The sequence below is a fragment of the Neovison vison genome, chromosome 1 (genome assembly GCF_020171115.1).
Source record: "Neovison vison isolate M4711 chromosome 1, ASM_NN_V1, whole genome shotgun sequence".
NCBI classification, from domain to species: domain Eukaryota; kingdom Metazoa; phylum Chordata; class Mammalia; order Carnivora; family Mustelidae; genus Neogale; species Neogale vison.
In genome coordinates this window covers 98,504,079-98,530,342 of record NC_058091.1, presented here as the reverse complement: position 1 = coordinate 98,530,342, position 26,264 = coordinate 98,504,079, and the positions used below count along the sequence as shown (strand labels likewise).

The 26,264-nt window shown below is 42.9% G+C and overlaps 1 protein-coding gene across 3 annotated transcripts in view; it reads right to left on the bottom strand.

Moving 5' to 3' along the window:
• Window positions 1-264: 264 nt before the first annotated feature.
• Window positions 265-26,264, bottom strand: part of PAQR8 (progestin and adipoQ receptor family member 8) — a 94,792-nt gene continuing 68,792 nt past the window's right edge. For 2 of the 3 annotated variants that reach the window (XM_044252772.1, XM_044252781.1), the window contains exon 2: window positions 265-4,585. In XM_044252772.1, the coding sequence (XP_044108707.1) occupies window positions 3,497-4,561 (1,065 nt within the window). In that variant the 5' untranslated portion in view covers window positions 4,562-4,585 and the 3' untranslated portion in view covers window positions 265-3,496. Of the gene's footprint in view, window positions 4,586-18,396; window positions 18,535-26,264 lie in introns of all 3 variants that reach the window. The other variant, XM_044252763.1, reaches the window with a different exon arrangement.

Sequence of the window (26,264 nt, the reverse complement as noted above, 5' to 3'; positions counted from 1 at the left end):
TGGGGGCTCGGGTATGGAGATTTTTAAGGATTTTGTACTTCCCTACTTCTAGGTGGATATAAAATATCCTGACCTCCTCCTTCTGTTAATGTTTGTCTAGATAAAATCTTTCTTTAAGGTAGAGATCTTTAGCCAACTTACTTAAGAAAGCAAGCTGTTTGTTTTTTCTTTTGAACTATGAAAAGACCCTGTTTACAAAGACCTTCTTTGACAAGGGGGGCCTTGTCAAAGAAACAAGATAGTTGCTAACAGTACAACAATCCATATATACAAAATCTGTTTAATGGTCATTCGTATAAGTAGATTTATATAAACAGAAAATAGTTCCATTTTTTCTTCGCCAAGCAATCAAGCAAAACACTAGGACCAATACAATCAACAGCCCGAAGACTTGGATACAATAGCCACGCTGAGTAAGACATGAGCGCCATCTGGAGGGTCCACTTGAAATTACAGTGTAGCATCTGAAGAACCTGTTAAGTATTAAAGTACCGTTTGTGGATAGGAGTCAGGAATGAGCTACCTTCATTCCACAACCTGAACTCCTACTATTTCAAGCTTCCAGTAGAGGACTCAGAGTGTTGTTATTTAGTGAAGTGCTCTTAGCAGAGGTGAGAAATGAAACTTTTAACATCTGAGTACTGACATTAGCTCATTAGTAAATATAAGTCAGAAAGTACTAGACAAGAGGGAAATAGGCAAATGTGTCCCCAGTCAGCTGCGTTCTGATGCCCCATTTCCTTACCCTGAGTGGGCCTCATACAAATCCATCAGAATTTTTATTCACAAGATGTAAATGACTGATGGTTTAGGTTTCCCAGAAGCATTTATATTTTAATAGAGAGAGAGAACCGGCAGAATTTCCAGATGTCAACTGTTGGGAAGGCTATGTTGGAAGAAAACAATCATCTCCTTTATCAAATACTTAATCATTTCTTTTAAGTAAACTAGATCTGTTCCCGGCTGATACACTCATTTTAATGAAAATTTTCTAAAAGGAGTATTTAGTCCCTCAAAAGTCTGAGTAACTTAAAACATTTGCATTTCTTATGTTTATATACTTCTAATAAGACACTGATTATCCCATCTGTTTGTTTTTATGATACTGGTATTTTAATGAGGTACCTAGTCCCCAATGCTCTCAATTACCTCTGGTGAAAAACTTTATTTTTAAAAAATTTCTTACCACTTGAGGGACCAATACCTGTGTAAATTAAAGTAATAATTTTGTGGCAATATCTTAAAGAGCTTAATCTATCTGAACTTGTCATAGACTGCTTAGAGTGTGTCAGCTTACCTTGGTCTGTCAACTGCATTTGAAGATCACTGTTATTGTCCTATTTCCTATTTTCTAAAATTTATCTGCATTGGGCTTGAAGATCTCTGTCCACCAGGACCACCGCCATATTCAAGAGCCTGACTTACACTTTCCTCCTAACTTTTAGAAGAATATGATCTTTCACTCCATAAAAATGAACATTTCAAACATTTTAAACTGACCCTCTTCTTGCGATGTGTTTGTACAATTCCCCCATCACCTTGTTTGGTTCAACTGGCTTCAGTTTTGTCAGCTTTATTTGTGATGAATTTGGCCTGCACCCCAGAAACTTATGTAAGACACTTGGGTAGCACAGAAGTTCAGGTATTTAAGGATTAACAGAGAAATCCACCTAGGAAATCCATGTAGCAGACAAGACATATGCTTTCTTTATATGAAGATTATAGGAAAACTTCAGTTGAGGTTGTGTTTTTTTGTTTTGTTTTGCCAAAATGCAGACTGACAGTGTCTTTTTTTTTTTTTCATTTGACAGTGCCTTTTGATTTATAAATAATTCTGGTTTTCTGACCCTTCTTTCAAAAGCAATGCATTCTTTTTTTCTTATCCCAATAACCCAAAACTTCAAATTGTGCATGCCCATGTATTAAGTAAACTGTTCATATGTTTCCATTTATAAGGCACAAAATCCACAAACTGCTCAGAGAAAGGAAGAAAATAAAGACCTGAAGATAAAATAACCTATTAATAGAAGAGTTTCATCAAACTGGAGTGAAAACAAAGTACTTCCCTTTGTAGTAAAAGGGACCTTATACTGATAGGAAACATAGCCTTTGAGAAGACTCCCATTGCTCCTCCATCAACACAGCCCCCTTCACTGGATTAATACATAAATCAGTCCTCAGAGAGGGTTGTGTGGCCAGAACACATCAATCACAAGTACCCCCTATCCCACAGGAGCTACTGGACAACAGAAAATTCTAGCTACAGGGTACCTGGTTCACCATTCTTACCCACAGGAGTCTTCAGGGACCAACCCACAGTGATCACACATGCTCAACTGTCCTGGAGCTTGATTATTTTAAGGATCCATCTCTAAGTTGAGGCATAGCCTCCTGCCTGAAGACCCTGAACTAGGGAAGATATGTGGGTCCGTAAATGGCAGCATCTAGTTAAGAATCTGGACCTTGGGTTCCTCTTGAAATAATCAGATCCCTAGAAGAGCCAGAACCAATTCATTCTATTCGGGGTTTTGTTTGTTTTGTTTCTTTAAACATGTTGGTCCAAATCTGGAGAAGATTTCCTAGCACAAGCCCCAGATTTTCTGGCCTGTAAGATAGCCCTGATAGATCTCAAGTACTGCAGTCCACAGGTATAAAACAGAAGGGTCTCAGGACACAAAACAGTATCCATGCTTGTTGGCTGGGCCTTCTGATGGCTCTTGGCACTGTACTTTCTAGTACCATTTAGTAGTATATGAAAATAAGCTTCCTGAATGTCCACATGGATCCAAGCATTTCCTGGAAATATGACTGCTTCATAGTCCTCTATATTACCATGCAAAGTACAGATGGGAGTACACTGTAGAGAAAACAGCTAGGCAGACGTCATCCTGAGAAAAGGGTCAGTGTCAAAGTGGGCCAGAGAGGAGGGACCAGAACTCAGATGAACCAAGTAATTCATTATGTCTAAGGGTTTCACTGAATCATCTTGAAGTTTCTGACTTCTCCACCCTGGACAATCTGAAATCCAAATGAAATCAAGTTCTTGGGTCAGTTTATTCAATTACCAAAGACCAGTACGGTAGTATGGCCATTCCAATACAGTGTGAACCAGCCACATACTCACTTTCCAGTCCAACTTTATAATCCCTTTAGCTCAAGGGCTTGGCCCCAGAGGCCAAAGTCAAAATTCCACCAAATTTTCAGGCGGAAAGATCGTCCTTAATTCAGTGTCCCATGAATCCTAGCCAAAGTCCCTTCCTTTCCTGTATCTCATAAGGCTGTGACACAGAGGGAAAAGTAATACTCCTTTTATTAGCAAAAACTTTGAACAACAAAATTCTTGACTCCTTTGGCTTTCCAATGCCATAGCATATCCTTGGAAATATGTGTTAATTTAAAAGCAACTCTTAAAAACAAAAAGTCAACTCCTATTGTTGTACTGAGCTTTCCCCAAATCACAGCAGGCTGCCTCTACACCTCACCCCACCTGCCAGCCTCAGGAATCTTTCTTTGTCAGTCTCGCCTTGACTTTGTGTCTCAGAAGCGCTGCTGTGGCAGAGCTGCAGGCCGCCAAGAAGAAGAAAGAAAGGCAGGCCATGTAGACAGACAGCGGGCCATGGCGCTGCAGAAAGATCTCCTGCCGCTCCTGGTAGTCCAGAAGGATGGCCTCCAGCTGAGAGAGCGTGCAGACAGACAGAAAGGCATGGAAGATCTGATGCCCATGGCCCACGATGTCACAGGAACCCGGAAAGTACTTCTCAGGAACCGGGCAGGAGAAGAAGTAGGCGCTGACCAGGAAGAAGAGGATCTGGAGGGTGTGGTACCAGGCCGCCTGCTCCTGGCAGCCAGCCAGGTGGCACAGGGCCACACGGTGGGCCACCGGGCTGATGTCTAGGACGAAGGCCAGCCCCGCCGGCACCACTTGACAGAGCTTCCTCATGACCGGGTAAGGCCTGCGGTAGCGGTACTTGGCGTAGCAACAGCCGGCACAAGACAGCCAGCCACAGAAGGCAGCTGCGGGCAAGAAGAAGAGCCAGAAGAGCTCGTACCAGGCCTGGTCGGAGCTGTAGAAGAAGTGGGCCAAGGCGCTGCCGTACTGGTAGACGCTCACGCCCACGTAGTCCACGAAGTAGAAGGTGTAGTGCGAGAGCTCCGACTTGGACTGCAGCAGGTGGGCCAGCAGGCTGCACGTGAGGTAAGTGATGGACGACAGGATGAAGAGGAGCAGGGGCAGCGAGCGTGTGGAGGCCCACGGCAAGGCCTCGGCCTCGGCGAAGGCCCAGAATCGCAGGAGCACGGCCAGGGCGGCCAGCAAGTGGGTCCACACGTTGACCACCTCGTTGTGCTTCTGAAAGAGGCTGAAGAAGTAGTAGCGCCACTCGTGGCCCGTGGGGCGGTAGCCGGTGCGGATGTAGGGCTCGCGGAAGAGCTGGGGCACGTCGGTCTCCGGGACGGTGCAGGGCATCTTGGGAAGGCCGTCCTCCAGGAGCTTGGGCAGGCGGCGCAGCTGCTGCCCGCTCACCGACAGCGTGCTCAGGCGCTCCAAGATGGCGGTCGTCATGGCTGCCGGCGCGGCCGACCGGACCTGAGGAGAACACAGGAGAATCGGCACACCGGCAAGGGGGGGCGGGCAGGCGCTCGGAGCTGCGACGGCGGCAAGGGCTGTGGGGCTGCTTAGTGCTTCTAGAGCGGCAGGGAGCCCGGGAGCCGCGTGCGGCTTCTGTGAGCCTCATTTTTGTTGCATCTGTACCCAGTGGAGTTATACCAAAATCCCCTCCCACCCGAAAGTTCTGGTTTCGTCTCTGCTACCCACTGCGGTGTGAAGCCAAGACCCATCTAGTAGGATGGAGCTGTTAGCCAGCCCGTTGTAATGGCAGCCACAAGATAAGTAAGGGTGCCTTCAGGGGCTTTGAGTATTCCTAGATACTATTACAATGTAGACATCACACACGCTCTAATAGTATGAGATACTACAAAATTATAAATATTTATGGTGCTAACCACAGCCTACACTTCTTCAGCACCTCATCTTAAAATATCCACTAAGTTTGCCAGTAACTTGAAATTCTGAGATAAGCAATAGTTAACTTGAACTTCAATGTAAAGACAGGCAAATGAGTCATGAATTTGGTTGATAAAGACCAGTACATATTCTGGGAAATAATTTAACAGTTAAAGAAAATTAGCATGTGGCCTAAATTTAACGTAAAATCTAATTGTAAGGATTGGGAGGGGTGTTTCTTTTTTTAAATTATGCTCTGGAAAGTAAGTAGCTTTGGATTTGCCTCTCCTGGGTACCTAAATCTATACTCAATGAATCTCAGATCTCAAAAATTCTTATTTACCCTACACTTGGAATTTTTACATGACAGATGAGCCAGATGAACATAGCAATTGTCTCATAAAACATTTCACAAAATAGTTGCAAAATTTCATGTGGATTTTTTTGGGTAAATGGATTGGAAATTGGATTGGAAATGGATTTTCAGCATATTACAGCTACCTTCTCTACTTCATATTTCCCAGCCTCTTTTCTTCAGAGAAGTTCAGAACTTGATCGATTTATCTAAATGGCCCCCTCACTTCAGAGCCCTTCTGCTGGGAGAGATACACCAAGTGCTGCTCAAGGCACTACTAATTTTAGTGAGGAAAATTTAATCTTCCTACTCACATTTCTTAATCAATATTGAAAAGGAAAAAAATACCAGGTCTAAAATGCAGGGTATGAAAATTAATAAAATGTAAAAAAATAAAAATAAAAATAAAAAAGTCCAGGGAGACCGGGATTCAGTCCTTGGTTTGGGGCCATCTGCTGGGTAACCTTGGGCTAGATAGAGCTATCTAGGCTTCAATTTCTTCATCTGTAAAATGGGAGTAATAATTCTACATACTGTATGAGTGGTTGTGGTGGTTAAATGCTTATTAAGAATTATAGAGTCAGAAGGACAAGAAGGTGACTGAGAGAGAAAGAAACAGTCATCAGAATACCTTATTCATTAAAACAAAAAAAGCTAAGCCGAGCTTCTGCTGTTGGCCAGCAGGGGGATCCAAGAACTGGGAGTTAAGTTCTAGATGGAGACTCCTCCAACTGACCTCCTGTGGCTGTTGCTAACAGAGGACATCAGGGCTAAGGGAAAGGGACCTGAAGGTGGGAACAGGTGGAGTATGCTGGCCCCAGAATCAAGTGAACCCACTGCATGACTGGGCCTGGGTCACTGGATAATGTTTCAAGTTGTCCTGTGGCTACTGGATGAGAACCATGTGGCCTGGGGGAGCTGGGCTTTGTTGGAGCTCTGCGGAATTAAAGAGTGCTTTCTTTAGATATAGGCTTCTGCCATCTCTTGTGAAGTGGAGAGGGAAATCAGATAGAAATATTGGTGTGATTTTGTCCTTGGGAGTAAAAGAGGTAAGTCACTGGGGATATGAGCTGCAGAGGAAGGAATCCCTAAAGATGCTCCCAGGTAGGCCCCACCAAGCATTGCCATCTAAGGGTTTTTCCCTCATCTCTGGGCACCCAAACCAACTGGAGACAAGTCCACATCCAAAGTTAAATAACACATAACTGCACCATTTCTGCTTATGTTTGTCTCCACAAAATATGGTGTCTAGGGCAATAATACAAATGAATTTCTAAGGACTGAAAACTGGGTTTTGGTTGTCTAATAGTTGGAACCAAACACAATGCAGACCTGGGAATCAACTGGCATCTGTCTCTTCTGAGGGAGAAAGGACAGATCATGATGCTGCTTTATTGTCAGTTTCCAGAAAGCCCTGTGTGCAGGGCTCTTACCCCAAGCATTCTTCCAGTCTTCTTATCACCAACCTCACTTCATGGCTTTAGGTTGACAAGTCCTTTTCAGAAAATTATTTCTACTTCTCTCATACTTATGGAAAATAAACTAGGAGATGTTTATAGAACTAAGAAGCAGAGAAGTACAAGATATAAGGGTTTTAACTTTAGCTTCAAAGGAAAGGATGCACAGGAAAAAATATTGGCAGAATCATTATTCCTCCTGCAAATGAAACTTTCTTTCCCAAGGATCTTTAAAATGCTGCCACACCAGCCTCAGGGTCTCCTTAATAACTCCATCCTCTGGAGTGTGCACCCCAACACAAGGAGACCTGGTTGCTGCAGGGACACCACCCCATTGGCCTCCGACTCAAGATATGATCTTTTATCTCTGTCAGCAATGAGGATACTATAAAGATCTAGGTCATCTATCTATGGGTGAAAGGATCTAAAGCCCTCTTTGGAAGTGCAGGGTCATGAAAAATTCTAAAATAATAGTCAGAAAGAGAGGGGATTATTTCTTTGTCCCGTGCTCAGCAACTGCCCCTTCCCCAGCCATAAAATTCTCCCTTCATCTGAGAACAGCCACCACAGCCACAGCAATGGTGAGAGGGTAGACTTTTTTGTTTTATCATCATTAACTTCAGAAGCCCCTGTCCAGTGGCTACCCCCATACACAGTACTACTTTCACTGAGCCAGAGTGTGTTGTGCTTCTAGAAATGGGCTTCAAAGGGCCAGCTGTAAAGTCTGAGAACCTATCTGGGAGGAAACCACATAGTGGCCTCATGATGTTAGTGCAGGCACATACCTCCATCCTTCCTGGTGCTGGCCCTGAGTAAGGGTCTCCCCTTCATGTCCCCATGGACTTCTCCTTGATGATGTCATCATCAGCCAACCAAGATACTACCTTAGAATGATCTCTTGTGCACAGGGTTATCTCCAGCTCCTCTGCTGAGACAGTCAAAATGAAATCTTCCTGAAGAATTCTCATGAACTGGCTAAGCTCATCATATTTTGATCAACAACAGAGCTCTTCCAGAGCAAAGACTGTCAGCTCAACAATATTGCAGACTACAAAAGCTAAGAAGGAATAAAAATAAGACCCCTCACCTCAAACAGCCTACAAGGTAATTCTGAAAGTTCATGAATCTGTAGCCAATATCACCAGACCACTTATAATTGGGTGTTAAGCAGAGTGAAACACAAACAGGTCTCCAGAGCAGAGCATACTCTGGGTGTGCTGGGGCTGAGACACGTGAAGGGGTGAGGAGCAGGGCATTCCAGGAGAGGGGTGAATATGAGCGAGGGAATGCAGTGGCTTTTTTGTGGGTCCCTGAGCAGAGGGGCTGTTGGGGAGTAATAAGGCAGCAAGTGGGGTAGGTGCGATGGCATTAGCAAAAGTTTAGATCTGATGTTGCAGAAAGCTTTTAGCTTTTTTACTCTTTATCTCACCCAAGCTCTGGGGATTCAGGCTGCTGACCAATGCCTCCTCTCTTGGCTTAAATGACACAGTCCTCTCTAGTCTTGCCTGATTTTTTGTTTGTTTCCTTCCACCACCCTGTCAACTGTGGTATTTGCAGTCCACCATCTGCTCCCTTTTCCACATCCACAGTCCCTCTCATGCGGGTACTGCTCCCATAACCCTGGTTTCAGCTAGCACCTGTATCAGATGATTCCCACACATGCATCTGCAGCCAAATCTTCCCTGAAATTTAGATTCAGTTATCCAGTGGCCCTGGATTTCCAACTGACTATTCCACGGGCACTTCAATTCAACATTTTCAAACTTCTTCAACCCAGATTTGACCCTTCCCCTACATCAAATCAGTCATTTACGGTCTGTTGATTTTATCTGAACATTTCTGGAATCCACTCATTCATTCTATTTCTACTGCTTTCCATTCAGGCCTTCAAAATGAACTTATGCAGAGGATAACAGCAATGTCATCACTGATATTTCTTCCTCCAGCTCCCCTGTCTCATGTCCCCCAGACCCTCTTTTCTAAGCCACTTCAGGGTGCTAGTTTAAAAATGGAAATCTGATCACCACTCCCCTCCCCATATCCCATAGCAGCTCACCACTGCTTGTTTACAACACAAACTCTTAGCCCTTAACAGGCCAACTTCTGTTGACCTCCTAACACTCCCAGTTTCCTCTCCCAGGAGAGGATCCACATGCCCCTCCACCCGCCACTGATGGCCTAGATGATATAGCACTGGAAGTTTTTCAAAAGTGCCACACTCTTTATCTCTAGTGCATTCTTCTGCATACAATGACAACCCTCCAGTCCAGCAACTCCAGTTCATCAACGTTCCTCCCAGGAGCTCCACCAGCAAGCTTTTGCTAACCCCTAAGCCAGTTTTGAGACTCTCCCCAGCAACATTCTACCCTGGCCTTCCTCCCCCAGCACACTTCGGTCTGGGGTCCTGATTGTTGGTTTCCTCTGCTCACTCCTCCATTCCTGGCCAGCTCTGTTCCAGGCAGGAACTGCATGGTATGCAAGTTCCCACATTTAAAATAGATGCAGCAGGGGCACCTGGATGGCTCATGGGTTAAGCCTCTGCCTTCGGCTCAGGTCGTGATCTCAGGGTCCTGGGATCCAGCCGTGCATCGGTCTCTCTGCTCAGCAGGGAGCCTGCTTCCCCCCCTCTCTCTGCAGGCCTCTTTGCCTACTTGTGACCTCTCTCTCTCTCTGTGTCAGTTAAGTAAATAAATAAAATCTTTAAAAAAAAAAAGTTACATTGTGCTTTGGACCATTTAGGGGTCCAATCTTAAAGTTTTATTTCAGATGTTCCTTTAAGATGATTTAGAAAAATTAAAGATAATTATTGTAAGACAAAAATAGAAAGAGAAGAACAGGTAAAATCTATGTTCAGAGCAATAATTTGACATTTTAGTAAAAAATTATATATTTACATTTTCTTTTTAAAAAGAAATCATGACCAAAGTATGCATTTTGAAGGTTTGGTTTTTGTCTACCTAGCTTTGATGGATGAAAACTACCCAGAATGCAACCCCTCTTCACGCTAAATAAAACAATGAAATGACCTGTTTCTGTGAGTGTTGTGTTTGTCTGCATTATGCAATGTCAAGTGCCCATAAATAACCATTTAACTTTCAGAGAGGAGCTTAAGAGATGAGCAGTGTGGCGCCTGGCCTGGTCTCCAGTCTCCTAGTAACAGATATAACTGCTTATACCAGGTATGCCCATGGCCCTTCCTGCTCCTTGCAACCTCCTCCACCTGCTGGGTTCCCTCGCTCTGGGTGCTCACATGTACCCTACTTTGGGTGCTCATTATCTCCTACACCTATGTAGGATATAGGAGGCCTTTCCTCTGGTCCCTACCTGTGTGTCTCCATGACTATTCCCAACCATCCTCTAACCCTGCCACTTTTATGTTGTATTCCATTAACTCTACCATTCTTTCAGGTCTCTGTGCTTGTGTACATGACTGGAATGCCCACCACTGATGCCCACTGGCCAACTCCTATTCATCCTTCATGCTCCAGTTCAAATTTCCCCAGGAAACAGGTGCTTCTTTGCCTATACTACCACTGCACTACCCTTCCCCCCAAAAAACAGCACTGTCCTTTTTTTATAATTACAGTGTCCTGGTTTGCATTATAGGCATACCTTGTTTTTCTGTGTTTTGTTTTAGTGTGCTTTGCAGATAATGCATTTTTAAAAAGATTTTAAGTAATCTCTACATGCAATGTGGGGCTCAAACTTACAACCCCAAGATCAAGAGTTGCATGCTTTACTGACTGAGCCGGCAGGTGCCCCCAGATACTGCATTTTTTACAAGTGAAAGTTGGTGGAAAGTGAAAGTCTGTCGGCGCCATTTTCCAACAGCATTTGCTTACTTTGCGTCACATTTTGGTAATTCTGATAATATTTCCAACTTTTTCATTATTACCACATTTGTTACAGTGATCTTTGCTATTACTATGATATTTGTTTTCGTACCATAGACTGTGCCCATATAAGACTGCAAACTTAATGAATGTGTGTTGATTGCTCCATGGACTGGCCAGTCCCTGGTCTCTCTTCCCCTACTTGGGATTCCCTGTCCCCTGAGACATGACAATATTGAAATTAGGCCAATTAATAAACCTACAATGGCCTCTGAGTATTCAGGTGAAAGGAGAACTCACATATCTCTAACTTCAAATCAAAAGCTAGAAATAATTAAGCTTTATGCAGAAGGCATGTTGAAAGCCAAGACAGGCCCAGAGCTAGGCCTCCTGCACAAACCAGCCAAGTTGTGAATGCAGAGGAAAAGCTCTTGAAGGAAATCAAAGTGCTACCTCCGTGAAACACCAATGAAAAGAAAGTGAAACCGCCTAATTGCTGATGTGGAGAAAGTTTCAACATTCTGGACAGAAGATGAAACCAGCCACAACATTCCCTTCAGTGAAAGCTTAATCCAGAGCAATGCCTTAAGTCTCTTCAGTTCTTTGAAAGCTGAGAGAGGTAAGGAAACTGAAGAAGAAAAGTTTGGAGCAGCAGAGGCTGACTTTGAGGTTTAAGGAAAGAAGCCACCTCCATAACATAAAAGTACAAGGTGAAGCAGCAGGTACTGATATAGAAAAGTGCAACAGGTTACACAGAAGGTCTAGCCCAGAGAATTAATGAAGGTGCTACATTAAATAACAAAATAAATTTTCAATGTAGATGTAACAGCCTTCTATTGGAAGGAAACACCATTTAGGACTTTTGTAGCTACAGAGAAGTCAGTGCCTGGCTTCAGAGCTTCAAAGGATAATCTGACTCTTGTTAGAAGCTAATGCAGCTAGTGATTTTAAGTTGAAGCCAGTGCTCACTGACCATTCCAAAAGTCCTAGGGCCCTTAAGAATTATGCTTGGTCTACTTTCCCTATGTTCTACAAATGGGAATAGCAAAGCCTGGATGATAACACATCTGTTTATAACATGGTTTACTAAACATTTTAAGCCCACTTTTGAGACTTACTACTCAAAATAAAGATTTCTTTCAAAATATTACAGCCATTAACAGTGCACCCCATCACCCAAGAGCTCTGTGGAGATGGTTAATGTTTTAACACTGGCTAACACAGCACAGCGTCTATCCTGCAGCCCATGGATCAAGGAGTCATTACAACTCTCAAGTCCAATTTAATTCTTAATTAAATTCCATAATTTAGGGGCACCTGAGTGGCTCAGATGGCTGGTTGTCTGCCTTTGGCTCAGGTCATGATCTCCAGATCCTGGGATTGAGCCCTGTGTCCGGCTCCCAGCTCAGTGGAGCATCTGCTTCTTCCTTTCCCTCTGCCTCTCCCTCTGCTTGTGCTTCTCTCTGTCTCTCTCAAATGAATAGTTAAAAATCTTAAAAATAAATAAATTCCATAATTTATAAATTACAGAATTTACAATATAAATTAAATGTTATTTAATTCACATTTCATAAGGCTCTAACTGCCATAGATAGTGATTCCTCTGATGGCTTTGGGCAAAGTAAACTGAAAACCTCCTGGAAAGGATTCATGATTCCACATGTCATTAAGAACATTCATGGGAAGAGGTCAAATACCAGCACTTTCAAACAGAATCACATACTACAGAGAATTCATTCATTGATGAGGCAAACTTCACGGTTGTCTTATTGTAAGAAAATGCCACAGCCACCCCAGCCTTCATCAGCCACCACCCTGATCAGTCAGCAGCCATCAACATCACAGAAAGACCTTCTACCAGCAAAAAGATTACAACTCACTGAAAGTTCAGATGATGCTTAGCATTTTTTAGCAATAATTTTTTTTTAAAATAAAGGAATGTACTTTGTTTTTCAAAGACATAATGCTACTGTACACTTGACAGACACAGAATAGTATAAATATAACTTGTATATGTGTTAGGAAACCAAAGAAGTCATTTGACTCAGTTGATTGCAGTAAACACTTTGGTTGTATAGAACCAAACCTACTATCTTTGAATTGTGCCTGTTATATTCTCTGCCCACTAAACTATTAGATCCTTTGAGGGCTTGAGAATTTTTTATCACCTCCTACTTGTGCCTAACACAAAGGAGATGTTCCAGTTAAATTGTTGTTGAATAAATGACTAAATGGAATGAAAATGTCAGAATAACAATAACAACAAACACTTACATGGTGTTTATTACATGCCTGAAAGTATTCTAGATTCTTTGCAAATATTAGCTCATTTAAACTTCCTAACAACTATCTAGCATTAGTACTATTCTTGTCATTATTCCCATTTTATGCTGAGGAAATAGAAGCACAGAGAGATTAAGTAATTTTCCTAAGGCTACACAGTAAGCCCCAGAGCCAGCAGGTAACCCAAAGCAGTTGGCCCTAGAGTCTGGGCTCTTAACCACTATGTCCTTAAAAACTGCGCTCTAAATGCATACCCAAAAATGATGACATGCAACTTCAGATATACTGCTGTATATCTGACTGCTGCTCTGCTCCATTAACAAAGATAATTTGCAGTTGGCCTTACAAAAGCAATCAGTATCACAAAGCTCATTTCTTTGCCACTTAGTTGATCTGTAAATCAGATTTCAGGAGAAGAAACTGTGACTTCCAGAAAATCTGATTGAAATCTATCAGACAATCCAAATGGGTCTCTAACCCAGATAAAAGTGATCATAAACCCAATGGGCCTCTCACTGTAGAGACATGCCATTTGTTATGGCTGGCTTTGCAGAGCTGGTGTGGTGAGGCATTCCAATCATAAACCTAAAGACCAAGGTCATTTATCAGCCTGTTGGAGGAAAGCACACCAACACTGAGAATAGTCACTGAATTCTGCTGTCTGTAGCATGCTATCTAAAAAGTCTTTCCCTGATTAACAAAGTAGAGAATAACATGAAAAACTCCATATTTGGCAAATGGACATAGTTTGGTATTGATGATATTGTATCTGGAGGCCAAATAGAAGTGCTTCAAAGTGGGGCGCCTGGGTGGCTCAGTGGGTTAAGGCTCAGGTCATGATCCCAGGGTCCTGGGATCGAGTCCCGCATCGGGCTCTCTGCTGAGTGGAGAGCCTGCTTTCCTCTCTCTTTCTCTCTCTGCCTGCCTCTCTGCCTACTTGTGATCTTTGTCTGTCAAATAAATAAATAAAACCTTAAAAAAAAAAAAAAAAGAAGTGCTTCAAAGTAATGGTGTTCCCTCATCTATTTCCTACTTAAATGGAACACAGTCTTGGAAAAGCTGATTCTCTAGGAAAGCACCAGATGAGGATGTAGACCTCCCAACTTCTAGGGGCGCCTGGGTGACTCAGTCGGTTAAGGGTCTGACTTCTGATTTCTGCTCTGGTCATGATCTCAGGGCTGAGGGATCAGGCCTTGTGATAAGTTCTGCACTTAGCATGGAGTCTGCTTCAGATTCTCTCTCTCCCTCCCTATCTGCCCCTCTCCCTGCTCGTGCATGTGCTCTCTCTTTCTCAAATGAAAGAAAGAAAGAAAGAAAGAAAGATTCCAACATTCTGTTCCAGCTCTACCACTAACTATGGGAGTTTACACAAATCATGCAACCTTTCTATCCTTGGTGTCATTGTCCATAAAATGGGGTTATAAAATTCTGTAATTTTCTGTAAAATCCTACAATTTTCTGTAAAATTCTGCAGTTCATCGGGGCTTTTTTGCTTTGTATGGAAGATCAAGCAGTGTGCTGAAACCACCAACAAACAGTTCCTATGACATCACCTCATGTCACTGTGTGGGGGGCTCACACAGATGGCAGGAAGGTGGCCTGCTGGTTGTTGGACAGAGAACAAAAGAGCAGCAATTTCCATCAAAGAGAGCAAAAGAAATGCTTCCAGAATCCAAAGAAGGCCAGCGTTACACGTCACTGCATAACTATAAAGGGCTGGGAAGAAACAACAGTCAAAATGCCAACTTAGGGTCCATTTATAAGGACTGGAAACTTGCTCTGAGCAGCCTTTGGCCTAACGGAGACAGGTGTGAAGCTGTAAACAGCCTCAAACACCTCCAGGATCTCTAAGCATCCTTCAAGCAAGAGGCTGCTGGGCCCACATGGATCTTTATAGCCACATCTGCCAGGTAACGTAAAAGTGTTTATAAAATCATTTTAAAGAGTGGCACTACCAGCAGAATCCTGTTATTAGCATAGATAAATTTGACATGAATTCAGATTCACAAAGGGTTAATGCATATTCTGTCCATATTTAAGAAAACCCAACAATCGTAAGTAATATCTCAATATCCAAAAATGGGAGATCTGATTTCATAAATTCTGATAAATCTATGCAATAGAATACTATGGACCTATTAAAATAATTATGTAGATAATTAACATTTATTGTTTTTAGAAAGATGAATGTGAAATATGTTTTTCCTTGTTTTTTTTCATGTAGTCTCCCCTGCACTTAGAACAGGGACTGATTTGCACATAGTAGGTACTCAACAGGGATTTGCTGAATACAATGCTGAATACATTTGCTGAATACAATGAATGAAAGACATTGTGACAAGGAAGAAGCAAATTAAAAGAATATGTCCTACTTTTGTAAACATATACATATAGCACAGAATAAGTATGAGATTGCATATAATCAAAACAGTAATACAGAACATTGTTAAGTGGTGGGCTTTGGAGAATTCTACTTTTCTTCTAGGGTAGATACTATCATTATGGTACTCTTTTTTCTTTAAAAGACTTATTTTTGAGAGAAAGAGAATGCAGACGTGCATGCGTGGGTGGAGAAGGGCAGAGGGAGAGAGAAATCCTCAAGCCAACACCATGCTGCGTGCAGAGCCTGATGCCAGACCCAGTCCCAGGCCCTGAGATCATAACCTGAGCTGAAATCAAAGAGTCGGATGTTTAACAGACTGAGCCACCAGGTACCCCTCATTACAGTACTATTTTTTTTAAGATTTTATTTATTTGACAGAGAACACAAATAGGCAGAGAGGTAGGCAGAGAGAGAGAGGAGGAAGCAGGCTCCCCACCGAGCAGAAAGCCCGATGCAGGACTCGATCCCAGGACCCTGAGATCATGACCCTAACTGAAGGCAGAGGCTTAACCCACTGAGCCACTCAGGTGCCCTCTATTACAGTACTTTTTAACAATGAACATTTACTACTTTTGTAATTGGAAAAATAGTTATTGCTATTCTACAAATAAGAATATTTGACATAAGAATGTAAAACTTGGTAAAACATCATTAAAGAGTACAATGGATTTAAAGACTCTCCCTCATCCCCTCCCCCCGCAAAATCACCCCAGGATTATAAAGAAATATATACTTATTTGCATTATTCTATGGATTTTGAGTTCGACTAGTTAAGATTCCATACTAATAAAATTATTATTGGAAGCAACCTATGTATACTTGCCATAATGTAAACTAATACATTAGTTTACATTAGTTTTTCCCTTAGAAAGGGAAAAATATATTAACATCTACCATTAAAGTGGCAATCATGTTCTCTTAGATGGGGAAAGGCAACATATGCAATATTGTCTAAAGAGGTAATCACTGCACACAAACCCACATGGCCTTCATACCAGTCAGTCCCTGACCACATGGGAACCTGACATGGCTGAACCCTGCCTGAGAAAAAAGTGAGATGCTCCTGTGTGCTACAGATTGCCAGAAACACATATCAACTTCTGGGCTCAGTGACCCTTCTAGCTCTGGATCTCTTCCTCTGTGCATCCCCATAATACTGATAGGAGAAAGAAAAGACATTAACTTGCCGCTGTGCTCTGAGGAATCTGAACAGAGCTTATTTCCTCCTAGTGCCTTTCTCTCTCTCTCTGGCCGGGATTCCTGCATTTTCCTCATTACTTCCTATACTTCCCACATCTCAGGTCATCTCACTTGAACAGGTACTGTTTTCCAAATGCATCGTTATAGACAGAACACACCTTCCACAGGCAATAGATGGTATCTGTGTTTCATTCCAGTGGGACGATTGAGGGGAGCTGGGAACAGTTTAGAACACACTGAACAGTCCGAAGTCAATCAACAGGTTAGCTGGGTGTGAGGTTCGCTTCTCTTCAGAGACTTCTTGTTTGGGCAGAGGTAAGCGCTGATGTCTGAACCGCCTGCTAATTAATGCCTAGGGACAAGAGTCCCCCCAGACTTTCCGTAAGAGTGTAACTACCGGCCTCGTTAGGTGCGGGCTGGCGCAGTAACGCAGCCTCTCGCCTGCAGGAAGCTTCGTCACCCACCCGCAGTCCTGCTGGGACTGGGGCCAACCCAGGTGAACCTTGAAGAGTGCTGCACACTCCACTGGCAGGAAATCAGTCTGGGAAATGTACTTTCCATAGAAGAAGAATCTGATAACAAATTAAGCCCAGTTTGGAGCAGGATGTAAGGAAAGCCCTTTCCCTAGCAATGAAAAGTTAACCCTTTTGCCTCTAACACAGTCCACTCTCTTGGTAGTCCCAAGGCCCGGACTTTTATTTGCTCCCATGAATCAAACAAGTCACTTCAATTCTCAGTTTCTCTTTACATATCCTCAAGGCCTTAATTCAATTCTGCATTGACCACGAAGCCTTCTCCAGGCCACCCTGATTTCTTTTCTCCCTGAACACTCACCTGCCTATTCCACACGTTTGGTAAGCAGAACATCGAGACACAAGCTCCGTTTCACTGCTGTGTAGGAAGCCTTGTGTCCCTGTGTATTGGGTTGCAAGCTCCTTGGACACTGACTTATTCATCCTTTCTCTCTCCTACCAGCAACTATCAGAGTAAAGGTGCCCCAGAATGTGTCAAAAGATAATTGTTTAAGACAAAATGAAATAAGATTCCCCTTTGGCCCTCTTTGCTTTTAAAGGTAAAACCAGTGAGATCTTTGATAATGAAAATGGGAGTTATTTTTCAAAAGGAAACAACATTTGAGTTGGATGTTGTTTATTTGGGTGTGGTTCATCTATGTGGTAGGTATCCATAATGTGTTTAAACTGTTAACTGATTTCCAATCACCAGCTCACTTGTGGTCTATTTTGTCTTACCATTGGTACTTTTGTGCCCAAGAATGCCTGAGCCAAGATTCAATATAGAGAGAGGCCAGGCAGAAAGAAGGGTAAAATAAAATAACATTGGAGCAGGAGTTCTCAGATTAGGAGACCTAGTTTTTTTGATCCTTGTTGCATAGAAGTCAGAAAAGACTGTCCTGGTTCCCTGAGCAAGCCACTCACTTCACCAGGGTTAACTGTGCCCCTCTCTATGCCTGGCAAAGCCACATTCCGGCTTAAATATAACCTCTTCTGTGCAACTTAGCAGAGCTAATCATGTCCTGTTATACCCCCTTAGCATTATGTTGTAACTGGGTGTACACATGTCTTTCCTTACATTAAAGCATGAAACTCATTAAGTTGCACAAGGACGTGATTCAAGACATTAATTTTATTTATTTATTTATTTTAGTTTCTGTTACTTGATTGTGAGCATAACAGGTGCAAAGAACTTAAGTGATCTATTCAAAGCCCTGAACCAAATCGGCCCTTGAAGTATGAGCAGACCCCGCCGCTTCTGAGTTCTGTGACCCCAGAGCCAGCTACCCGTGTCTCAGAAAAAGAAAGTCCTTCAAGCATGAGTGGAAAAAGAAGAGCTGGATGAGAAGTGAATGCCTGTGTGCCTCTGACCTGATGACAGACGAGGAATCGTGACTCCCTGTGACATCCTGGGTGTGGCATCCAGAGCCTCTTCTCCTAGGACTTCTCAGGAGGACCCTCTGAAGAGTACCCGTGAAGACCCCTCTCCACTTCCCAGTGTGACCTTTTCTACAATTTGGAGTAATAATTCATGATTAGTAGCTGGTCTGGTTAAAAATCATTAGTCATTCCATTGAGGAGCTTCTTTTTGAAAAGTCTGAAAAGTTCAGATCAGTAACTATAAACTGTCCCATAGCTTCAGTTTTCCTCTCCATCACATGACAACTGCCCACCTGCCTAGCCTGCAAGGTCTACCAAGGTAGTGACTATTTATCACTCAGGATGGCGTTAGCTCCAAGATCTCAGATTTGATGCTCTTCCTTCCTTACTATATACTCCCAATGTCCACCTGAGTCACTGCCTTACCCTCTAACACGCTGGGTTCTTCCAAACCTCTGGTCCCCCAACCTTTCTTCTCTCTTAGCCCACCCACCTCATTTGGCCCCATGGACAGTCGATTTCATTTCTACCTTGGCCGGCACCCTTCACCCTCCACCCTTTCGCTGGGTCAGCCTGCATAGCCCTACCAATTTCTCTCTTTCCTTGCCAGCTACTGTGTACTGCTAGAGACACTCATGAAACACTGAGACCATTATGAACCCATGCCTTTTAACCTCCACCAAGGCTTCACAGTATACCTCCGGATGAACCACACTAAGCACTGTGTTTAAAACCAACTACGATATACCGAGTTTTGTGACTAGTGTGACCAGTCTCCCAATCACCTAGCCTGGAAATCAAACTGGACTTTCTCTTTTTCCTCTCCTTCCTTCAAAGCTGTCATCAAACCTTTTTTTTTTTTTTTAATTAAGTTGCTGTATATCCAAAACCGATTCCTTCTTTTCATTCCCCTGTAAGCCCATATATTGTCCCAGTGTTACTATGGTGATAACTTCACAACTGAGCTTGCTCTCTCTAATCTCTGGCCCAAGTTCCATCTTATCCGACTTGACTAAAGTTTGGCTGATGATGGTGATAATGTGCCCCAAAACCACTGGTAGCTTTCTCCTCTCTGCCAAAGACAGATCACATTCCTAAGGCTGGCAGTCAAGGTCTTCTCTGCCCTGACACTAATCTGCATCTTCAGACATCACTCCCTGCTTCACTTCATGCAGAACAAAATGAAGTAAACAGAACAGAACAGGTCAGGATGCACCTCACATATAAAGGGTAAGTCTGTCATGCAACTCATGGTTCCTAAAATAAAATCTGCTTGTTACCAAGGGTAGTGTTAAAGCTTGCCAACCACTGATCTACGCCATTTGCTATACCTAAGCGTGCCCTGAGACTTTCTCTTTCATTTTGAAATTATGAAATACTGCAAGTACACTGACTAGTTTGTAGGATAATAAACAATTGTTGGTCAACCCTTAACATATAACCTGTACTTCAGATTTTAAAATATGCATTTATGTGTGTGTATACATGAGTCTGTTTATGTATGAGTCTATATATGTGTGTGGTATGTGTGTGTGTGTGTGTGTATAAAACAGCCACAACTGAGACTTAGCCTTCTGTGTCCACCCATTCCATCCTTCCCTCCCACTGACAGTCTCTATGCACTGAATTTGGTGTTTTTCATTCCAATATTTTCATATTATGACACTATAAAATTCTATAACTAAAGTAATGATATAAAAATCATGAAATTAAATATCCATAAAGAATATATACTGTTTTGAATATTTTTAACCTTTATGTAAACTTTGTACCTAACATCCTGCAGTCTCCCTTCTTTAATATGTTTTGTGTTTTTCCACATTAATCGTGACATGATTCTCTAGTTGATTCATTTTCTCTGAGCAGTATTTTCTGAATAATTCCTTTGTCCACCCTCCCGTGGATAGCCACACAGGTTGTTGCCAGTTATTTGCTGTGACAGACAAGGCCCGAGTGTAGTTCCTACATGTCTTCTTCCGTATATCTCTTTGAAGCGGATTCCTCTTCAGATCTTTGCCCAGACTGTTCCCTTTACCTATCTTTAGCTCAGGAAACTTCACACTTCTTTGGTGATATCTATCTATCTCTAGCTCAGGAAACTTCATCTATCCCCAAAGGCACCTCCCACATGCCGAGTCTTCCACGCCTTCCTATTCACCCAGTCCAAGCAGTATCGTCCATCCATTGTCCTGCAGCTTTCAGTGTGTATCTCTTGAAAGACACCATCACACCATCGCATATAACTTTGCCCTGCAGTTGTTTGGGTACAGCCCCTGACTTTCTTATGGGCAAGTACTATGTCATATGGCACTCAAATCTCTCCCCACCCCACCCCCACTTAGAGCCGCGTGCAGATAGACGCCCAGATTCGCAGGGCAGGTCCGCAGGGAATGTCTGTAGAAGCCACTGAACTTTCCTTCCTTTGCTACCAAGCACTGCTATCACCATCTACTGACAACTCTCATGACAGCAATAGACACCTAATGGCTGCAGCATTCTCGTTATCATTTCACCATGAGGGTGAAGAGAAGCCCATTACTACCATCAACACTGTATGTTGGAGGTAAATGGAGGTAAATGGGATACCTTGAACTTGGTAACTTCCTGGGGCTAAATGATGACAGGCGGTGCCTATGTGTTAAGAGCAAAGCAAACACATTCAGATGTAAAAGAAATCAAACATTGAGCAGATAAGCATGTGACAAATCAGTCAACCAATGCTTAGCGCCACCACTGTAGGCAGGACTTAAGAGGGAATCCATTTTTCCTTCTACCTAGCCCCTAATAGTCCCTAGACCTCAGCAATCACTCTACCACTCTAGCCTGCAGAGAGAGACACAGAGTGTGTGTTGCCAATAGCTGCCCGTGTAGCTTCAGAAACCTTGACCAGGGACAGGATTGGGGAGAGGCGATGTCCCTGTCCACCCACAGATGCTCATCTCCCCTCCAAGTTCAGTGGTGTGGCGATGGGGGCATTGTGAGGGACTTCCTCCTGACTCCAAAGCAGAGATACATTCCCATGATACTAGACATGGATAAGCTTCACAGATGAGATGTGGAAAAATCAGTTCAAGAACCCAATGCTGCAAACCGCTTTCCATTTTACTCCTCAGTACAAAGTACTGGCTTAAATGATGTCAAGTTGACACTTGTTTATACATGCCTCATAAATTAGTAATAGAACATGTCCAGGTCACGGGATTTTTATAAGCACTCACCATTCCAAGCCATATGACCTACCAGAGAGACAGTAACTAAAAGAAGCTGTTCCCCGACCCCCACCCCTGCTCCAGTTAGGGTTGATAGAAAGGTCAGCTGAAGCCCTGAAAATCCTAGTCCTATGGAGTAGCATAAAACTCATGTTGGAAATGGGCTAAACAAGGACAAGCAAACTTACGAGGCACTAGGAAATCAAACTTTCTGCTTCTAGGTTTTGGAGTTTGATTTTAGGAAGGGCCAAGGATGAGAACAACCATTTCTCTTTACTGTAACATGACCTCAAGTCTCAGGTGACACCTGATTATAATCTGTGCAAGCGCCACCTGAGTGCCTGGGTTGTTTTTCCAATTGAGTTGAAATGCCCATGGCCACGGTTTCTGCGTCAGCTGCCTGCCAACATAAACTCTACAGCCACACACCATTTGGTCTTTGCCTTGGCATAGCCAGCCGCACACCACCTGGGGGCCCTGGACAATGGAAACTTTGACTGTAACAGCCGCCAAGAAACGAACAATTCCTCCAGTCCTCGCCCAGATCGCCCCTTGTCAAGGAGCCGTCCCCACCACCCTACTGACTTCCTATCACTTGCACCCTCCCCAGCCCTCTGGGGCCCCTTCCTCTGCTCTACTTCTTGTTTTCTGTGGTACATTTCACTTCGTGCCTTCATACATTACTTCCTTTCCCATAGGTTTTTTTTTTTTTTTTTTGATTGCGGTAAAATATACCTAATGAAATTTTCCATCTCAACCCTTTCTAGGTGTATTAAATACATTCATGTCGTCCTACAACCAATATCCAGAACTCTTTACATCTTGTGAAACTGAAACTCTGTAGCCATTCAACAGCAACTCTCCTTGCCCCCTTCCTCCAGCCCCAGGCAGACACCCTACTACTTTCTGTCTCTATGCCTTTGGCTACTCCGGTACCTCAGATAAATGGGAGCAGGCAGCGCTCGTCTTTTTGTGACTGGCTTATTTCACCTGGCATGCGGTCCCTTGGATTCATCCATGTTGTAGCATGTGTCAGAATGTCCTTCCTTTTTATTTATTTATTTATTTTAAGATTTTATTTATTTATTTGACAGAGAGAGAGAGAGAGATCACAAGTAGGCAGAGAGGCAGGCAGAGAGGGAAGCAGGCTCCCCCCAGCAGAGAGCCCGATGCAGGGCTCGGTCCCAGGACCCTGAGATCATGACCTGAGCCGAAGGCAGAGGCTTTAACCCACTGAGCCACCCAGGTGCCACCTGTCCTTCCTTTTTAAAACTGAATATATGTCATCGTATGTATACACTGTACTTTGGTCATCCACTCATCTGTCCACGGACATTTGGGTGCGTCCACCTTTTGGCTAGTGTGAGTAACGCGGCTATGAACATGGGTGTGCAACCATCTCCTCGAGACCCTGCTTTCAGTTCACAAGGGTAGAGAGTAGTCCCCCTTATCCGCAGTTTTGCTTTCTGCCATCTCAGCTTCCCGCAGTCAAGTGTGGTTCGGAAGCAGGTGATCCTCATCCTCAGGAGGTCAACAGGAGCCTAACACTAGGTCATAGCGCCTGTGTCATTCCCCTCCCTTCCTCTCTTCCCGTGGGCATGTTAGCTACTTACATCACAAGAGGGCCGAGTAGGGCACAACAAGGTATTTTGAGACAGAACACATTTGCGTAACTTTGTTATGGTACATTGGTATAATTGTTCTATTTTATTATTAGTTATTACTGTTAGTCTCTCACTTTGCCTGACTTATGTTAAACATTATGGAAGTATGTATGTATGGGACAGATAGAGAATTCAGTACTCTCTGCAGTTTCAGGCATCTACTAGGGGTCTTGGAACATAGCCCCTACAGAGAAGGGGGGGGGATTACTATACACTCAGAAGGGCAATTGCTCCATCATTGGGTGTTCTATTTTTTTTTAAGATTTATTTATTTGAGAGGGAGGGGAGGGTCCGAGGGAGAAGGAGAGAGAGAATCTCAAGCAGATTCCTCACTGAGTGTTGAGCCCGACATGGGTCTTGATCCCACGACCCTGAGATCATGACCTAAGCCAAGATCAAGAGTCATATGCTTAACTGACTAAGCCACCCAGGTGCCCCGGCAATTCTATTTTTTAATTTTTTGAGGATCTGCCATACTGTTTTCCTTACTCCTTGCACTATTTTAAAATCCCACCAGTACTGCACAAGGACTCCAATTCTTCAGCATCTCTGGCAACACTTGTTACTATCTGGCTGTTCTGTTTACTATCTCTGGCAACACTTGTTACTATCTGGCTGTTACTATCTAGCCATCTTAATGGGTATGTTGTTAATATATTATTTTTATTTATTATGTTTATTGTCTGTCCTTCCCGGCCCTGCTGCTAGCCCAGAATATAAACTCCATTAGCAGAGGGATCTTTGCCTGTTTTGTTCACTGATGTATCCCTGTACCGAGAACAGGACTTGGCATATAGTAAGGGCTCAGTATATATACACTGTAAGAATGAATAAATGAATTGGTGAAAGACACACTGACCGTATACTGGTCTTTAACTTCCTTGTTTCTATGTCAAAATATCAATCTGGCATTCTCTCTCTGTTTACCTGTGTATCCATCCATTCACCCATCCACACATTACCTTAAGCAAGCTACTTAGTATCATATGAAAGCAATTATTCTTTGAACAAATATTTGCTGAGTGTCTACTATGTGCCATTATTATATTCAATATTGTTCAGATGGAAATCCTAAAGCACCTGGAATTCCATGTTTTTGGAGAGCGCACAAGAAATCCATAAGAAAACCAAGGAGAGAATCTGTAGTACACAGAAAATTTAGTTCTTATCGGGCATGTCCATTTATTATCAATGTCCACTCGAGATCTCTGCTAATTTATAACACAGTATCTCAAAATGAACACAACAGAACAGAACAGAGCCTCTTCCTCCACTGACCTTGCTTCTGTCCCATGCTCCTTGTCCCTATCTCAGTAAATGGCTCCCAGAAACCAGAGATATGTATTTTCCCTCAGCCTAACCTGGTCCTCCCCTTTATCCAGTTGCCAATAACTATTCTAATGACTAACATATATTGAGCTCTTACTCTATGCAAGGAACACTTCTAAGTTCTTTGCATGTTACTAACTTATTTATTACTCACAACTCTATGACATGGAGTACAGATGAGGCAACAGGTCACGTCTCTTGTCCAAAAGAAGGGACCACACAGCTGGGAAGTGGCAGAGCCAGAATTCGTACCCAGCTAGTATTGCTCCAGAGCCTATGCCCTGAACTTCTACACTATTCAGGAAATGCTGTTTCAAGCTCATTTATTGAAAAATCATTCTAAAATATATTAGCTCACTTTCCTAAATGTGTAAGTGAAAATAATGTGTATTAATTCAGAACTGTACAAGTCCTTCAGCTCCTTCCGGATATCACTGATCATTAAGCAGCTTGGGTAATAGAGGTACCAATCATCAGAAAGATTGTGGACAGTTATCTATGGTGAGCCTAGAGCCTTACTAGGAAGTTGCACTTAAATAAAAGTTGTTTTTTTTTTTTTTAAGATTTTATTTATTTTCAGAGAGAGAGAGAGAGAGAAAGTGACCACAAGCAGGTAGAGTGGCAGGCAAAGGGAGAAACAGGGTCCCCCCCGAGCAGAGCCTGATTTGGGGCTTGATCCCAGGACCCTGGGATCATGACCTGAGCCCAGGTCATATGCTTAACCATCTGAGCCACCCAGGCATCCCTCTTAAATAAAAGTTTTAATAGGACTTCATCATCCTCTTTTGATTTTTTTTTCCCCAAAGCGGAATGTGTCAGTAACAATTAGCTTAACTGAAGACTTCGTTGTCATTTATGTAAACAAGGCATATTCATTATATAAACACTATTAAAAATGGACAACTTTTTTTCTACTTTGAGGTTGTATTGATCTTGGAGGCCATGGGAGCTGGAAGGCAGAAGGCCCAAACCCTACTCAAATTAAATGAGTCACGTACTTAAAAATAAACCACAATCTTTCTGGCACCAATGGTGCCATCTGTAAACTGAGAATAATAAAGGCCAACAACTTGAGGTTTCTGAATTAAAGTTGAAAAAAAATAAAAAATGAATGTAATTATAAGCCTAAGACAGATGCCTGCAGGTCCAGAAAGTGTCACTTCCAAGTTTTAAGCCGATTTCATGTGTAACAGCCTACATTAAGTGCATCATCCATTTAACATTCAAATGAGATGCTTTTAGATCAGATGATTTTAACCCAAAAGGATGCACTTTAGCATCCCAAGAGCGCCTTTAGAAAACAAACTGACGCAGTACCAGCCAGAAGCTATTCAGGCGAGTTGCACAGATCATACGGTCTTGGGAGGAGACAAGCACTGATTGTTACCAGAAAACTCAAGGTCAGAACTTGGAGTTCCATTTCCACCACCCCAGGGCTCGCTTCCACAAAGGACGGTAGTATCTACTGAAAAGTTGCAATTATTCCCCGGCTGGCTATTTCAGCCTCACCAACTACTCATCCCCACCAGAGAATCCACCTCCTTCACACATTCCCAAATAACAGCAGCAAACGATGTTTTTGCCCCCCTCCTTTTTTTTTTTTTACAACATCCCAAAGGATGGAGAAGGTAAAGAATGTTGTTAACCAGAAGTGATT